The sequence below is a fragment of the Punica granatum genome, chromosome 7 (genome assembly GCF_007655135.1).
Source record: "Punica granatum isolate Tunisia-2019 chromosome 7, ASM765513v2, whole genome shotgun sequence".
NCBI lineage: Eukaryota > Viridiplantae > Streptophyta > Magnoliopsida > Myrtales > Lythraceae > Punica > Punica granatum.
This window is the reverse complement of record NC_045133.1, coordinates 4,445,592-4,464,317: the sequence shown is the minus strand read 5'-3', so window position 1 is coordinate 4,464,317 and position 18,726 is coordinate 4,445,592. Positions and strand designations below refer to the sequence as shown.

The 18,726-nt window shown below is 41.4% G+C and overlaps 1 protein-coding gene and 1 pseudogene across 1 annotated transcript; both read left to right on the top strand.

The window, feature by feature from the left end:
- The first annotated feature begins 1,329 nt into the window (after positions 1–1,329).
- On the top strand, positions 1,330–8,120 carry LOC116213680 (annotated as a pseudogene).
- Positions 8,121–9,211: 1,091 nt separating this feature from the next.
- Positions 9,212–12,239, top strand: LOC116214060 (probably inactive leucine-rich repeat receptor-like protein kinase At5g48380). Its single transcript, XM_031549303.1, has 3 exons — positions 9,212–9,489; positions 9,707–10,566; positions 10,963–12,239. Exons 2-3 carry the CDS (start codon positions 9,721–9,723, stop codon positions 11,977–11,979), a joined length of 1,863 nt encoding a protein of 620 aa, XP_031405163.1. The 5' UTR covers positions 9,212–9,489; positions 9,707–9,720; the 3' UTR covers positions 11,980–12,239.
- The last annotated feature ends 6,487 nt before the right edge of the window (positions 12,240–18,726 follow it).

The window sequence follows — 18,726 nt, the reverse complement described above, 5'->3', positions numbered from 1 at the left end:
AGTACCTGTCTATCTCAAGTCCTTACTTCGTGGGCTTGAGGTCATGAGTCGTCTTTCCCGGTACGTTGTGCTGATTAAAATGCTCTTCCGTTTCTTTATATAATTTGAAACATCGAGTTATCTTTATGAACATGAGTTAGCTTGAGCCTTGACTGCAAATTTCGATTGGGTCTATTTTATCCTCAATATCATATACACTCTGTGAGTGAGGCTACAAACTTTCAGCTTGATTTACGAATTGTGTATTGTGATTTGTGATCACTTCTCTTTTCTTTTATGTGAAATGGAGCTTCTTAGGGGCCGAAGCCTTCACCTTCTTTTTGTTATTGTGTTTCTCGGGTTATCGCTCTGTACTTATCTTATTGCAGGATCAGTAATGTTTGGTTTTGTTGACCCTAGACCAAACGCAGCAAAAATAGAGAATTCCGGCTTTTAAAATTTTTTGTTCGATCTCATCAGACACAACCGGAACATAAATCGATCTAGTATACACTACCATCGAGTAAGACAACAAGAGATCGATTCTATTGGTTTTCCTCAATTGACGTGCCTCATTGCCATTTTTGTACTTCTTTACTAATAACATTCATACCACACCTTTGCTTTGAAATTCCTAATGCTGAAGCTCGGGTCCATCAAATAATTACATGAGGTATTCCGAGTTCAGGGCTATTGCTTGTTAAAGGAGTAGCAATTGGTTTTTTCTTTTCAATAAATATTTTCATATGAAAAGATGGTTTGATTTTGATAGAACCCAAGGGAAAATTCAAAAGAGGAAGCGGTGAGGAAGAAAAATGGGAAGAAAAGGGACTCCCTGGGTCTTTGACAAGCCGGTGGAAAGACCATGAAAAACAACAGTCAACCAAATAAAGTTATTACAGTAGCAGTCGTGCTCAACCCGAAACTACGAGATTCTGATCGGGACTAATCATATCCTTTTATTTTTCTTGATAAGTAGTATATAAATTTATAAACTTCCTCTGTATTCATAAATATATTAAGAGCAAGCAATTAATGAACTGCTTGTATTTGAGCCTCATATTATGGAAAATTCTACGTACGCGTGAACGAGTACCCATCTCTCTCAAGTCTATTTACGGTTTACTTCGTGGACTTGAGGCTGCAAGTCTTTCCCGGTGACACTATCCTCTTCCATTTCTTTATATAATCAGAGACACTGAGTTCTTGATGACACGAGTTAGCTGGACTGCGTAGTTTGATTGGGTCCATATGATCCTCAATGTCTGATCCACTCTTCAAGTGAACCTGAAGAATTTTGAGCTCGATCTATGTCTTTTCATCACCACTTTCTCTTTTCTTTTATGTGAAATGGAGCTTCTTCGGGGCCAAAGCCTTCACCTTCTATTTGTTATTGTGTTTCTTGGGTTATCGCTCTGTATATTTCCAATCCACGGGGATGACCGCGACGTGGATTGCCTGAGAAGCATATATGAATAGGTTGAAGACCCTTATAATTACTTGAACAGCACGTGGAATTTCAAGAACTACAGCAGAGGTGTCATCTGCTCCTTCACCGGGGTCGAGTGCTGGCACTAAGACGAAAATAGGGTCCTCGGCATCAAGCTCAACAACATGAGCCTCAGGGGCTCATTCCCTCTTGGCCTCGCGAACTGCACGAGCATGGTGAAATTAGACCTCTCGAACAACGACTTCTGGGGACCTCTCCCTACCAATATGTCAAACATCGTAGGGTTCTTGACCACCCTGGTCCTCTCATCGAATAACTTCTCGGGTCAAATCCCTGCAGGCCTCGCGGAATGCAAATATCTGAATGTGCTCAATTGTTGGGTATCCCTCCAATTTGGAGGAAGTTGGGCTCAAATTGTATTGGGCTTTTATCGGGCCTTAATAAGCCCAAGAACCCATTTTATTAGGGTTTTTTGTTTCAGCAAATCAGCTGAGGTATAAATAGCAGCAGAACAGCTGCAGATTAGAGTAGAGCGGCAGAAGTGCAGCAGCATAGCAGCACAAAACCAGGGAAGAGCAGACAGCAGAATTCGAAGAGTAGGGGCAGCGCGCAGCTGGAGATCAAACCTCGATCGGGACATCAAACGAACTCCGATTGGGACGAAATTTTGACAGCAGCTTCACAACACGTGGGGCTAACTTCTGAACGGTCAGAATTTCTATTCGAGCTCTGTAGGTGCTGTTTCAGCTGATTTTGTGAACCACCCGGTGTGGGTGACGAATTTAGTATTTGGGTGATCCAAGAGAGTGTTTCTCTTGAGTTTGGTGATCCAAGGGTTTACCCTTGATGAAAGACATTGTATAACCTTCATAGTGGATCGTTGATTCGGAGTTGGTCCCGTGGTTTTTCCCCACATTGGGGTTTTCCACGTAAAATTCTTGGTGTTGTTTTACTTTACTGCTTGTTGGTTGATTTGATTAGTTCCTATCTCGATTACACTAGAAGGGGAGGAAGATTAATCGCTGCGTTATTGTTTGGTTGAGTACATCCCTAACCCCAACAAGTGGTATCAGAGCTTCGGGTTAGAGAAGTTTGAGTTTTTCGGTGTTTTCGAGATGGAGGAATCTACAGGATCTATGTTCAAGTTGAATGCAACCAACTACTCTATATGGAAGTCTCGGATGGAGGATCTTCTATTTTGCAGGGATTTGTACGATCCCATTGAAGGGGATTCCGCGAAACCCAAAGATAAGGATGACAAGGCTTGGGAACGCACAAATCGGAAGACTATTGGTTTGATTCGGCAGTGGATAGACAATAGTATTTATCATCATGTTGCTCAGGAGACAAATGCAAAAGCTTTGTGGGATAAATTGACAAATCTCTATGCGAGGAAGACACCGCAAAATAAGGCATTCCTCGTGAAGAAGCTGGTTCATCTTCGTTTTCAGGATGGAGGTGATATGGCTGCGCACATGAGTAATTTCCAGGATATTATTAACCAGTTGACGAACCTGGAGATAATATTACCCGATGAGTTGCAGGCTTGTCTACTTTTAGGGACTCTACCGGATAATTGGGACACACTCGTGGTTGCATTAAGCAATTCTGCGCCAAACGGGAAGCTATCATTGGCCACGGTGACAGACAGTTTATTTAATGAGGAGACTAGAAGGAAAGGCTCGGGGATTTCCATTCAGTCTGAAGCTTTGGTTACTGAACAACGGGGGAGAAGTCAAAGCAGAAATTTCTCTTCCAAGCATAGTAACTCACGTGGCAAATCGAGGGGTAGATCAAAGTCGAAGACGAGGAAAGTGGTCACTTGCTATCACTGTGGAAAAGAGGGACACTACAAAAGGGAGTGTAGAGCTCTGAAGAAAAATCAGAATGGCAACGGTGAGAGCAAGAAGGAAGAAGGCACTACAGCAGTGGCATGTGATGGAGAGACCTACATCATTTGTGATGAAGCTTATGTGAATTTCACATGTCAGGACTCTACCTGGGTTGCAGATACAGGTGCCTCGTTTCATGTCACTCCTCATCGGGATTTCTTTTCATCTTACACTACCGGGGACTATGGTTATGTGAGAATGGGGAATGGACAATCATGCAAGATTGTCGGTATTGGTGATGTCTGTCTAGAGACCAAGCTTGGCTGCAAGTTGTTTTTGAAGAAGGTGAGGCATGTTCCAGAAATTCGCCTTAACCTAATCTCGACGGGTCAACTTGATGATGAAGGCTACAGTAATGAATTCAGCAATGGGAGATGGAAGCTCTCCAAGGGTTCGTTGATTGTGGCACGGGGTCAGAAGACCGACACTCTCTACAGGCTGCGTGCCAGACACAATTCCGGTCAAATTAATGTTGCTGAGGATTATCCTATCGAGCTATGGCACAGGAGACTCGGACATATCAGCGAGAAAGGTATTCAAATTCTTGCTAGAAAGCAGTCTTTGCCCGTTAAAGGTATGCACTTGAGCACTTGTGATCACTGTTTAGCTGGTAAGCAGAGGAGAGTTTCTTTTGTTAGAAGTCGTCCCTCTAGATGCCATCATATACTTGATCTTGTGCATACAGATGTTTGTTTTATGTCGGATAGATCTCTTGGTGGTGCTCTCTATTTTGTGACATTTATAGATGATCACACCAGGAAAGTTTGGGCTTACCCTATGAGAACTAAAGATCAGGTGACTGAGATTTTCAAGAACTTCCATGTAGCAGTGGAAAGAGAAACAGGCATGAAGCTGAAATGTGTCAGAGCTGATAATGGTGGTGAGTATAGAGGTCCTTTCGAGAACTATTGCAGGACTCACGGTATCAAACTTGAGAAGACGGTACCGAAGACACCACAGCAGAACGGGCTTGCAGAGAGAATGAACCGCACAATTGTTGAGAGAGTTCGTTGTATGCTTTCTCAAGCGAAACTGTCTAAGCCTTTCTGGGGCGAGGCAATGAGGTCAGCGGTTGATCTTATTAATCTTACACCGTCAGTTGCACTTGATGGAGATGTACCCCAGCAGGTGTGGACCGGCAAGAAAGTATCATACAAGCATCTCAGAGTATTCGGGTGCAGGGCATCTGTTCACATTCCTCGAGATGAAAGATCAAAACTTGATGCCAAGGCAAAACAGTGCATCTTCTTGGGTTATGCACATGAAGAGTTCGGGTACAGGCTTTGGGACCCTGATAGCAAGAAGATCATCAGGAGCAGGGATGTTGTCTTCTTTGAGGACCAGACAATCGAGGATTTGCAAAAGTTAGAGAAGGCCAGTGTAGGCAATCCTCACGAGATCTCTATTCCTGTACCGGTTGATGTAGAGCATCCAGTGGAAGAGGTACCTGGTGAATATGAAGAAACCACGACTGGGGGTGAGATTCCTCAGGTAGATGATGATGTGACTACGGATGATACAGGCTCGCAGTTACAGTTAGGGCCTGCAGATCTACCTAGACAATCTGATAGAATAAGACGATCATCTACAAGATATCCGCCTCATGAATATGTGCTACTGACTGACGGGGGAGAACCTGAGTGCTATGATGAAGCTGTGGCACATGAGTACAAGGAGCACTGGTTGAAGGCGATGAATGAGGAGATGAACTCCTTGTCTGAAAATCACACGTATGACCTAGTGAAGCTACCGCAAGGTAAGAGAGCATTGAAGAACAAATGGGTCTACAGGTTGAAGACAGAGAACTCGCGACCTCGATACAAAGCTCGACTGGTAGTGAAAGGTTTCAACCAGAAGAAAGGAGTTGACTTCGAGGAGATCTTCTCGCCCGTTGTCAAGATGTCATCGATCCGAGTTGTTCTCGCACTGGCAGCTAGTCTGAACTTGGAGATCGAGCAGCTCGATGTAAAAACAGCTTTCCTGCATGGTGACTTGGAGGAAGAAATATATATGGAGCAGCCTGAAGGATTCCGAGTTAAAGGTAAGGAGCATTTGGTGTGCAGGCTGAGAAAGAGCTTGTATGGGCTTAAGCAAGCACCTCGGCAGTGGTACAAAAAGTTCGACTCTTTCATGTTGAGCCATGGCTACACACGGACAACTTCAGATCATTGTGTGTTCGTGAAACAATTCTCGGATGGTGATTTTATCATTTTACTGTTATATGTGGATGATATGTTGCTTGTCGGTCATGATATGAGCAAGATTGCAGAGTTGAAGAAAGAGCTCAGCAAGTCCTTTGCCATGAAGGATTTGGGACCGGCAAAGCAGATCCTTGGGATGCATATTTCTCGTGACAGATCAAGTGGAAAACTTTGGCTTTCTCAAGAGAAGTACATCGAGAAGATTTTGGATCGGTTCAACATGGGTAATGCTAAACCAGTTTCATCACCACTTGCTTCTCATTTCAAACTTAGCTCGAAGCAATGTCCTACAAGTGAGAAGGAGAAAGAAGAGATGAAGAAAGTTCCTTACTCATCAGCTGTAGGAAGTTTGATGTATGCCATGGTCTGTACAAGACCAGATATCGCTCATTCTGTTGGTGTGGTTAGTCGTTTTCTCTCCAATCCGGGGAAAGAGCATTGGAATGCAGTTAAGTGGATTCTGAGGTATCTCAGAGGAACATCCAAGGTGTGTTTACACTTTGGCACTGGTAAGCCGGAGTTAGTGGGCTATACGGACGCGGATATGGCAGGAGATATTGATTCCCGGAAATCCACTTCGGGATACTTGATGACTTTTGCAGGGGGAGCTATCTCATGGCAGTCAAGGCTTCAAAAGTGCATCGCTTTGTCTACAACGGAAGCCGAATACATTGCGGTGACCGAAGGTTGCAAGGAGATGTTGTGGTTGCAAAAGTTTTTGCAGGAGTTGAGCTTGAAGCAAGAAAGGTATGTTCTACACTGTGATAGTCAAAGCGCCATTCATCTTTGCAAGAATCCCACTTTCCATTCGAGGTCGAAGCATATCGATATCAAGTTTCATTGGATTAGAGATGTGTTGGAGTCCAAGCTGGTGAAGCTAGACAAAGTGCACACTGATGAGAATGGAGCTGATATGATGACAAAACCTCTCGCTAGGGAGAAACTTCATGTTTGCCGAAGTATAGCCGGTATGCTTGAAGCCTCCAAATAGTCGGGAGGGGGAGTTTGTTGGGTATCCCTCCAATTTGGAGGAAGTTGGGCTCAAATTGTATTGGGCTTTTATCGGGCCTTAATAAGCCCAAGAACCCATTTTATTAGGGTTTTTTGTTTCAGCAAATCAGCTGAGGTATAAATAGCAGCAGAACAGCTGCAGATTAGAGTAGAGCGGCAGAAGTGCAGCAGCATAGCAGCACAAAACCAGGGAAGAGCAGACAGCAGAATTCGAAGAGCAGGGGCAGCGCGCAGCTGGAGATCAAACCTCGATCGGGACATCAAACGAACTCCGATTGGGACGAAATTTTGACAGCAGCTTCACAACACGTGGGGCTAACTTCTGAACGGTCAGAATTTCTATTCGAGCTCTGTAGGTGCTGTTTCAGCTGATTTTGTGAACCACCCGGTGTGGGTGACGAATTTAGTATTTGGGTGATCCAAGAGAGTGTTTCTCTTGAGTTTGGTGATCCAAGGGTTTACCCTTGATGAAAGACATTGTATAACCTTCATAGTGGATCGTTGATTCGGAGTTGGTCCCGTGGTTTTTCCCCACATTGGGGTTTTCCACGTAAAATTCTTGGTGTTGTTTTACTTTACTGCTTGTTGGTTGATTTGATTAGTTCCTATCTCGATTACACTAGAAGGGGAGGAAGATTAATCGTTGCGTTATTGTTTGGTTGAGTACATCCCTAACCCCAACATCAATCTAGACCACAACCTGTTTTCGGGTCAGATTCCTCCGGAGTTGGGCTTGCTTGACCGGATAAAGACACTCAGTGTTGCCAACAATCTTCTATCAGGGCAGATCCCAAAGTTTCAGAAAAATTTTACGGTAGAAGACTTTGCTAATAATCTCGGGCTCTGCGGAGAGCCTCTAGATCCTTGCTCATTGACTTCCTCCAAGAGACTAGACCCTTATCTTATCGAAGGATCAGTAGTGTTTGGTGCTACCATTATAGCGCTAGTTATGTGCGCGGGCCTAATTTTTCGTCATTGTAATAGTAAACGGTCCTAAACTAGAAGGCTCTCATGACTTCGATTTGGGTTTAATTTTCCTTCATCGGGGTACAAAACGGCAGGCCAACCGACCTAGTCATTATAATAACTTCAACCGTGCAAGCTTGAGATGAGGTAGTAAGAGTATATTTTGTCACGATGATGATAGGACTTCTAATAGTACCTCAGAGGGTATTATATAGTCATCAGAACCTCTATAACCCATTTCAGAGTACTGACATATTTTGTAAGACATCCTCACTTCCAACTTATCTGACATGCTTCCCAAGAAAATATTCAGTAAGTATTACACAATCATGTATATTTTCTGATACTGTAAAATATCCCAAGAGTATATTCAAGAAAAGATTGTACCAGATCGAAAAACCCGAATCTGATACTGTAATATCCAAGTTACTAAACCTAAGTTTCCTGATGCACCTTAGAGGATAATCCAAGGTAATTGCTTAGATTGATGAAGCATATTAGGATCGAATACAAAGACCCTGTTTGTTTTAGCAACTTGTCCGAAAAGTCTCCCTTGCCAAGAAAGTCTTCATAGGAGAAAGTGCTATGCTGTACGAGTGCAGACATGTGGAACCACTGTAGGCCATATTTATCACTTAATATGCATTTTATTCTTAAATATTATGGATTCACTTGATTGAATAATATATACCGAATATTTACTCGTGCTTTATGTAAAGAATGATCTTCATATGGGGAAAGGAAGGCATGATAGCACTAGCGGGAATGGACATACATATGAGATGCACGAAGAATCGAGGAGAAAGATGACATAACACCTCTTGAATCCATCATCGAATTCCCTTTTATTCGATTAACGCGTTCGAAATTTTGATTAGATAAGAATTTAAGTGGATATGTTCATATTACTTTCTTTTTTTGGAATAAGCATATGCTCATATTACTTTTGATTTAATAAATAGGTGTTTTTTTATTCGATTATATAAGTGATCTTTGAATAATAAAAGTAGGATGCAGTAACACATATCTTAATTTGAAATAAAACTTATTTTGTTATTGCTAATGAAAAAATTTCTACCATTTTATTTTTCTATTTTTTGTTCTTCTAGCTCGCATGGATGTCTCTCACAACCAATATATATATGTGTGTATATATATATATATATTTATTTATTATAATTGCTTTTCCACATTCATCATTTATTGATTTGATTTAGACATCTTAATTATTAGAGGATATTTACAAAAATATTCTCAACTAACTTAATACACAAACTCTGATATTAATTACTTCACTCGGTCAAGCTCTAAACTCCGACGCATCGTAGATTTGATCTGACATTTTTATATGTGTATCGGCAATATTAAGTCTAACTTATCAATTACGTGATGGACCGAGTTCGTGTAATAAACTCCTCGATTAATTTTATTTTATTTTATTTTTCCAAATTTTCTAGTGGACAAGCCGGCCGAGGACGAGGAAAGTCCCCATAAACGAGAAAACAAAAAAGACAAGCTCAACCAATCAAAAAAAAATCCCAAAATAATATGACAGCACGATGATAATATAATAATGGGAAATATTGCTCTGCTTCTTCTTCTTCTTCTTCCCACTAAATGGTTCCAAGTCCAAAGTCTTCGTCAAACCTTGACGAAAATGGCAGTCCTTCGGGTCCTCCCTTCCATTATTAAACCCCACCCAAACCTCTCTCCGAATGTTACCATCAGCACAAAAACTTCGGGCTCTCTTCACACGCAAAACTTTCATCTTCTTCCCCTCTCTCTCTCTCTCTCTCTCTCTCTCTCTGTCACTCGCACTCTGCTCTTCCACCAGCTCTTTTGACTATTCAAACCGTTTACTCCGTGGACTTCCTTCCTCCTCCCTCCTCCTCCTCATGTGAAGCCCCTCACCCTTTCCTTCGTCCTCCACTCCCCCCCGCTCCCTTTCAGGAGTGAGGGTTCTCCCCGTCTTGCCCAGGCGGATTCCCAGGTACCCTTTTCTCGATTCATCTCGGATTGCTCTGTTTCGGTTGGTTCTCTTGCCATATTGGGAAGCTCCTGTATCTGAGTTTGTAATCTTGTGTGTGCGCTTGAATTGTTGCTATATTTCATCTCGAATCTGTTGGGAAGATGCCCAATTGGAATGCTTGATTGTGAGTTTTCATGTTGTTGATTGATCTTAGAACCACAAGCTGATTTATTTGTAGGATTCTGAGCAAGCATGGAGCGTGTTATGGGCCGAAGCTTTCGCCTTGTTCTCTTTAGTTTGTTTCTCCGGTTATTGCTCTGTGTAGTTCCGATCCACGGGGACGAGCGCGATGTCGATTGCCTGAGAAGCATATATGAATCGGTCGAAGACCCTTATCAGTACTTGAACAGCACGTGGAATTTCAAGAACAACAGCAAAGGTGCCATCTGCTCCTTCACCGGGGTCGAGTGCTGGCACCCGGACGACAATAAGGTCCTCAGCATCAAGCTCGGGAGCATGAACCTCAAGGGGCCTTTCCCTCTCGGCCTCGCGAATTGCACGAGCCTGACAGGGTTGGACCTCTCGAACAACGACTTCTGGGGACCTCTCCCTGCCAATATGTTGAAGTTCGTTGGGTTCTTGACTACCCTGGTCCTCTCTTCGAATAACTTCTCGGGTCAAATCCCTGCAAGCCTCTCGGAATGCAAATATCTGAATGTGCTCAATCTGGACCACAACCGGTTTTCGGGTCAGATTCCTCCAGAGTTGGGCTTGCTTTCGCGGATAAAGACATTCAGTGTTGCCAACAATCTTCTATCGGGGCAGATCCCAAAGTTGCAGAATAATTTTACAGCAGAAGACTTTGCTAATAATCTTGGGCTCTGCGGAGGGCCTCTAGATCCTTGTCTGCTTAGTCCGAAGAGCTCGAACACTAAAATTATTGCAGGAGCTGCGATTGGTGGTGTGACTGCTTCAGCTCTAGTTATTGGCGCCGGGCTAATCTTCCTTCTCCGTAGAGCTTCGGTGAAGAGGAAGCGGCTGGAGGACCCTGAAGGAAATAGATGGACGAAGAGCCTAAAGGGAAGCAAAGGAGTTAAGGCAAGTTTTCTGAATGCACCACAACGAAGCCATCTATTTTATATAGCTATATAATTTGTGCTTGCCATAAAATGCAGATGCAGAGCAATATATGCTTATTATTTAAGCTTTAGGAAAATCAATTTGCATGGCATGTAATTTGGGCATTTGCTGTTGAGTCGTGGTACCTGCGTTCTCTATTCGTGTTCTGTGTATGTCAAGTTCTACCCGCACTTGTCGATTTGTAAGCTAGGGTAACTGTCGAACCATGCTTGAAATTCATTTTTGGTGCATCTTTATGGAATTTAACTTTTAGGAAAATTCGGACAGAATAAAAACTATACTTTCTCACCTTTTGTATCCGCTAAATTGCATTTTGATCTGCTAAACTAAGAGGGTATTTGGTCAAATGTATAGGTATCCATGTTCGAGAAGTCGGTTTCTAAGATGAAACTAGGGGACCTCATGAAAGCTACGAACAACTTCAACAAGAACAACATAATCGGATCGGGAAGGACTGGGACCATGTACAAGGCGGTCCTTGAGGATGGGATGTTGCTTATGTGCAAGAGGCTGCAGGATTCTCAGCATTCTGAGAAAGAATTCGTATCTGAGATGGCCACTCTTGGAAGTGTCAAGCACAAGAACTTGGTTCCCCTACTGGGCTTCTGCATGGCTAAAAACGAGAAGATTTTGATTTATAAGTACATGGAGCATGGGGCCCTGCATGATAATCTCCATCCTGAGGATGACGTTGAAGAGAAGGAAGCCCTTGATTGGTCCCTGAGGCTCAAGATCGGGATTGGGGCTGCCCGAGGACTTGCATGGCTCCACCACAATTGCAACCCTCGGATCATCCACCGCAACATAAGCTCTAAGTGCATCCTATTGGATGGAGAATTTGAGCCCCGAATCTCAGACTTCGGTCTGGCCAGACTCATGAACCCGGTTGACACTCACCTCAGCACATTCGTGAATGGGGAGTTTGGTGACTTAGGGTATGTTGCCCCCGAGTACACGAGGACGCTCGTGGCCACCCCGAAAGGGGACGTGTACAGCTTCGGGATCGTGCTCCTGGAGCTGGTGACAGGGGAGAGGCCGACCCAAGTTAAGCGCGGTGGGGAGAGCTTTAAAGGGAACCTTGTGGAGTGGGTCATGATGATGTCAGGGGATTCTCGACTGAATGACGTGATTGATGAATCCCTGCTCGGAAAGGGTGTCGATAGAGAGATCTTCCAGTTCCTCAAGGTTGCGTGCAATTGCGTGGTACCTGGTCCCAAGGAGAGGCCCACCATGTTCGAAGTCTACCAGCTCCTCAGAGCTATTGGGGAGCGGTACAACTTCTCGACCGAGAACGATATTATGGTCCCAACAGACAGTGGTGATGCCCACTGGGAAGAGCTCATCGTGGCCCAAGACAGCACCACGGTCTGATCATCAGAGAGTTAAAGTGATTAACCCGACCCTGCCCTGCTGCAGTCTGCAATCTTGTATTGTATGTAAGTATATATGCTCTTGTTAGATAGCTATTTACATTTATACGATAAATACAACAGGAATTTAGGCAACTTATCTGCAGCTTGTTCGAGATCACGTTAAAAAGTTGCATAATATGTCGAATATAAACTCCATTTGTGCTTTCTCTACTAAGTGGCAATTGGGATTTGATCGGTTCTGGCTCTGCTTGTTTTTTATGCCTTTTTGCCTGGACTGGAGATAGTGTCTTAGTTGCAGGGCATGTACAAGATTTCTTTCTCTGTTACATTTTCCTCTGTAGGCTTACATCACCGTTGATATTCGAACGCTGCAGTACCCAAACTTAATGACATGTACTGCAGAAATCCCGACTACGAAAAACAGGTTGCAGAGTATTGCTAGAGAAAACCCAGAATTTCGTCCGAGATCATAGGAAAAACTTTTCTGGGCATTTCTTTGAAAGAAAATCAACGACAAATCATCGTAAAGGGGGGGCAGTCGGGAAGTATTTGGCTGTGAAAGCTCTTGGAAGTCTCAAATGAGTAGTGGATTGGTGTTCCCGACTTCTTTCTAAGATTCCTCCGAGTGCCATCAACATGGGTTGGTAAGAGTTTGAATGTTCCTGGGACTCCCTAAACTCCTAGCATCATGTTTGGTGCAATAGAATGAAATCATGTGCCGACCCGAGTTTGAACCTCTCAACCCCTTAGCTGGTGTTTTTGCTTTTTCTTTTCTTTTTTTTTTTGGCCAGATTTATTTCTTTCTTCCCCTTTTCTTAACCAATACTCGCTCTATTTGTTTTTTTTTGCATTTTTAATTTAAATTATTCTACAATTCTTTTGGATATTCAAATGCTTCTTACTTCAATTATACTCGATTGATTAAAAATTATGTCTACATAAATGATTGATCTTAAGAGTTTCTAATGAAATCCGATATTGAATACTTGTGTGTGTGTGTGTATATATATATATATAGGACAAAAATTAGTTTACTTATCAATTTATGTATGTTCAATATGAGTATGGAAAATATAAAATTAACTGAAAACATGTCATTAGTTTCTATTTTTTGCGAGTTAGCTTTCAAGGTTGGCAATACTAAATTAGTACAATAATTATTAAATAATAATGCATGAAAAATAATATAATTTATTTAATATATATATATATATATATATAGTACTGCGGGAGCATGTATAATTTAAACTAATGAACATCCTGTAGATATAATATAATATTTTTATGTCAACTACTATAAAGCCCTTTTCAAAATTGTCATCAGAGTAGTTGGAACATCTCTTGCATTTTGATGCCTCATGTACTTAGGGGTGAAAGTGGTTCGGAATGTGTCGGATTTTCATTTTCGGGTCGGGAACCGAAGTTTCGAGTTGGGTCGGGTCGGGTCGGGGAAATGCCCACCCATGAGAACAAATAACCCAACCGCTATAGGGTCGGGTCCCCGACTGACCCGAATTTATTGTTAAAAAAAAAAAACAACTCAGAAGGGGAGAGAAAGGAATCGGATATTTTTCTACTCACTCTATGAAAAGAGTTGTGGGGAAAGTCTCTGCATTTGAGACTGGAAAGCATGCAATGAGAGAGAGAAAGATGATGATGGAAGAAGAAATGCAGAAGAGGAAGAAGACTGGTTATTAACACAGAAAACGAACAAAAATTATTTCTTTTTTTTTTTTCCTATCTGAGGCGAGTTATGGCTCTTCAATGGAGGAATTGCTAGTGAAGTTTCTTTATTTTATTTTTTTTAATTCGGTTTAATTTGGTTCTCCATCGAGTTTCTCGGGTCGATTCAGTGGCTGAATCGAGAACCAATAAGAGGGGCTCGAACAGTCCTAATAAAGGGTTTTCTTGGTCGGGTTGGTTCGGTTTACTTTCACCCTTACATGTACTTATTGAACGTTAGTATTCTTTTCTTCTCTCTCTCTTTTTTTTTTTTTTTAATCCTTGATAGCTTTTCCACACCCTGTGCTTCTTGATCCTATATCTTTTAGGGGTTTTTTTATATAGTGAGTAGTTGAACTTGAATCTCTTAATCCGTTAATAAATGCGAATATTGCTACCGACTCTTTAATATGTGAAAACTCCCTCGCGGTGACCATCGATCGTTAAATATAATCTCGTAAGCTTTTTATTCATTTTCCTACAAAACCTGCTTTAAATTTCTCTGGCTTTTCTTCATTTTCCTTCATGATCTATTCATGTACTGCGTTAAATTAGACATTTTTTCTCGAGCATATCAACAGAGATTGTTTGAAGTACATATCATTTCAAACGTAATCACCATAAATTTAGACAAGCATACCAAAACAAAATTAATTGTCATACATTGACAAAATTTGTGCATGATTATTAACATACAAAGGTTTTAATTCTTTGATTAAATTTATAAAATTAGTAATTACCTATTGTATTAATACAAATAAGAAAAAGATCTCGCTATCTCTAACAGAATTTTTCATTGTAAACAAAAAAATTTCCATCGAAAATTAACATAATTAATTATTTTCTCTTGTGGCGATGCACGGGTCTGCAATCACTAGTTTATAAAAATTGTTCATTTGTCTTCCGATCCAGTTCGATCCACCAGCACCCAATACGCATCATATCGTGGAATGAGGAACCTGGAGCAGCCAATGAAGCATGAGATAAGATACACCAGGACACACCTTAATTAGTTTTACGACATTAAAGAGGCTCTCCCGCGTCCCGAGCTTTACTCAAGAAAGTTCGTCGTTTTTAGTACTATTACAAGTACTGGGGTACCATAAAAGATGTTTTATAAGGTCTGAATGCTAGTAAGAATTAACCGATCCCGGATGAGGAAAATATGGAGAAGTTCAATGTAGCGGCTGTACGTAGAAGGTCTACAGTATTTTCGGGATGGTAAGATTTTGTCCGAGGCATTAGCCAAAGCACATTCCATTTCTTTAGATCTTTGTTGTGTTGTTTGTAAAGTAAGCAAAACATGAAACTTGAATTCCCTTCTGGCTACTCGATGATGTTTCCTTCCTTCTTGATTCGGTCCTACATTAACACCTGATCTATCATCTATTTGCGAACGTACCAACAATTGAGAGAAATGGCAAGGTATATTACCAGCATGGTCTACCAAGCTATGTATATACTATCAGCGTTACAAGGAAAGTGTAGAAGATGACCATATACACTTAATTACAGATGGTAATTCCCTACTACATATATTATTCGGTCGGGGGAGAAGTCACCAATAGATTGGTACAATGAGAGCAAAAAGTCGATGAAGAGACATTCCTCGTGAAGATTTCTACGAGCTCCGATGAGGTGGGAATATATCTGATCAATAGGTCACCCAGCGGCAAACATTCACGTACAAAGTGGTAGTCCACGGTAATATGCTTACTACGATCATGCTAAATTGGATCACCCGCTAGGTAGGTAGCACTAATATTATCACATCATACAATTATCAGACTCGGAGGTAGAAGCCCAATATCAGACATCAACCGTCAAATCCACAATGTCTCGGCTACAATATGTTGTTTCTTGGATCTCCGAGAGATGAGGTTCGGACCCACAAAGATAGCATAGCCTGTTATCGAATGCCGATTGTCTAGAAACCTGCCCAATCTGCGTCTGCATATGCAATGATCTGTGTATATCAGTGGAGCACCTGAAGAGTAGTCCATGGGCATGACTACCTCGAAGGTATCGTAAAATAAGCTTAGCTGCCTATAGGTGAGAAGTCCGTGGATTATGCGTAAACTGACTGACAAGATTGACCGCATAACAGATATATGGCCGAGTAATGGTGATGTACTGCAAGGTGCCTACCAGACTTCCGTATTCGGTAGGATCCATAAGTAGATCCCCGTCTGTCAATGACAATTGTGATTGAGAAGGGACAGGGGTCTTAAGGACTTGTGAAGACCAAAACGCTGAAGGATATCAATGATAATACTTTTGCTGGGACATAAATAGTGTGTCAGAGGATCGAGAGGCCTTTATTCCAAGTAAAAAATAAAGAGGACTGAGGTCCTTCTGGGCAAACTCCCTAGAAATAATACTAATGAAATGGTTCAATATAAATGATGAACTGCCAATGAGAATAATGTCATCAATGTATAGAAGAAGAAGAATGATGTGCGGACCTCGAAGTAAAGTGATTGGAATGTAGAAAAGAGCAAAATCGATCAAACCAAGCTCAAGGAGCTTGTTTTAATCCATAGAGTGATTTATGTAAGCGACACGGATAATGGGTAAACTAAGAATGTATGAAATCAGGAGGCTGACATATATAAACTTCTTCTTGAAAATGACCATGAAGAAAAGTGTTCTTGACATCTAATTGTTTAGTATCCCAACCAGAGGAGAAAGCTAAGGAAAGTACAAGCCGAACAATAGAAGGTTTTACCACAGGACTAAATGTCTCGTGATAGTCGATCCCCGGTTGCTGATGAAATCCTTGTGCGACAAGGCGAGCTTTGTATTGCTCAATGCTTCCATTTGCATGATACTTAATACAAAATTTTCAGGTGCTACCAACCTCATTCATGTTACATTGGACCGGGACCAAAGTCCACGTCCTGTTTTATATAAGAGCATTAAACTCTTTAGCCATAACTTGGCGCAACTTGAGATCCTTATTGGCCTGTGAAAAACAGGTGGGTTCCATGACCATTCCATAGGATGAGTGGATCGTGGAGGAAGACCCAAAATGGAGTTAGATGGCTGAGACTCGGGATGATGAATCAGTTAAAAGAAGGCTGGGCAGTGGGTGAGAAATCAGATGGGACAGCCTCAGTTGAGGTAGCAGAGGGCAATGAAGGGGCCTAAGCAGTGGCCTTCGGCCCAGCAGTCGGTATGGGCGCACCCTCAGTTGGAGCAGGCAGCTCCTGAGGGTTATTTAGCTGGGCCAAGTCCTTGAAGCCCAGAGAAGGAGCGGACGGGCCTGTCTTGTGGGCCGGCGGAAGTGTAGGCAGAGGAGTATTTTTGGGCTATGGGCCCGAAAAAGCCACCGGGGATGGCCCAGCATGATCTGTTTGGACTGAGGGACAGGGACCAGAGGCAGCTGGAGAGGAAATTCATTTTCCACAAACCTGACATGACGAGACGGGTAGACTTGACCCCTGGACTGCTTAAGGCACCGATATCCCTTCTGTTGTGGGGGGCATACCCTATAAAGACACAATGTTTGGAGCGAGGTTCGAGTTTGTGAGATGTGTAGGGAGTAAGATTTGAAAAGCAAGAGCACCTGAATACACGTAACATGGAGTAGGCAGGAGGAGTTCAGTGTGGTTTTTCAGAAGGTGATAAACCACGAAGGACAGTTGAAACTTGAAGACCGTGACAAACGCAGCATGGGAAGTTCATCCACATCACTGGGAGTTTGGGCATTGCCTGCATGCTCTGTGGCTCATCCTCGGCTCTGGAAATCAATGAGCCGAAATCAATGCTCGGCATTCAGGATATGTGGAAGGGCAATTTGTTTCTCTGGCCATTGATGCTATCCGAGCATATTCGCTAAATGCAACGTATACTATAGTTGATTTACGGGGCAAGCGTATTATCCCTCTCAAACAAAAGTGCTACGGGAGTCCGACTTGAAATATTAAGCATATATAATATCAGAACGTACCGCTCCAGTATTACATGGGAGATTGCAGCTGCTCCGAAAATTGCTATTACTCTTTTTTTTTTTCTTAAATAATATTATATTATATATAAGTTCATGAAGTCCGTGAACGTTTTAATTTTGAACATGAGATCGATAATTTTTTAAAATAATTTTTATGTCCTTATTTGAAAAACTTGATTGATTCCTTTGGTAATATATTGAAATGAGTGTGTATAAATATGAATTTTTTTTTATAATAAAGTCGGGTAAAATTGCGCCAATTCATTCTTTATACAAAACACTTATTTATTTATTTATTATTCTTTTTTTTTTCCAAGTAGAAGCCTATTTTGAAACCTTTATTGTAAAGTGAATGTGCAATTTCATATTCTCACAATTTTGCCTAAATTTCGGCAGAAATAATTATGGCCTTCGTACACAAAGTTGTTAACTATCACATGTCTTTTTCTCGTTATCTATTAGTTTGATTTAATATCCTTTGTTGGCAAAGATGCTTATTGTTCTATTTTAATATAATTTTCCTTTTTCACCGAAGATTACATTGTAAATTATAGATTACTAATTAATTAATTCGAATATAATGAATGGAGAAAATCCATACTGTGATAGTTTACCCTTTAATAAGCCGACTCAACTTGATTAAATTAATCGAGATTTAATTGAGTTTCCGAATACCATGATTCGCACTGAATAAAGATATTAATAAGACAATAAAGAGAAATTTCCAGCATTTTATATTTACCTTTTCTATTTTCTAATTTATATGATATGGTGTTATCTTTAGGGTTAACTGTGCAATTGCTTTCTTATTATTCTTCCCCTTTCTATATTAATTATCTATCTATCTAACATCTCTCTTTGTACGTAAAAATTCTTGTTATATAGGTATAGGTATATGTATATGTATATATATTCTATTTAATAAATTTTTCGTTGTCGGCCAAGATTGCACCGTAAATTTTGGTTTATAAGGGACCGTTTGGATCTATGGAAAGTTGAAACTTTCCCAGGAAAATCTTTCCCAAGTTAACATTTTACGGGTGTGGTTAACATTTCCAAGAAAATATTTTA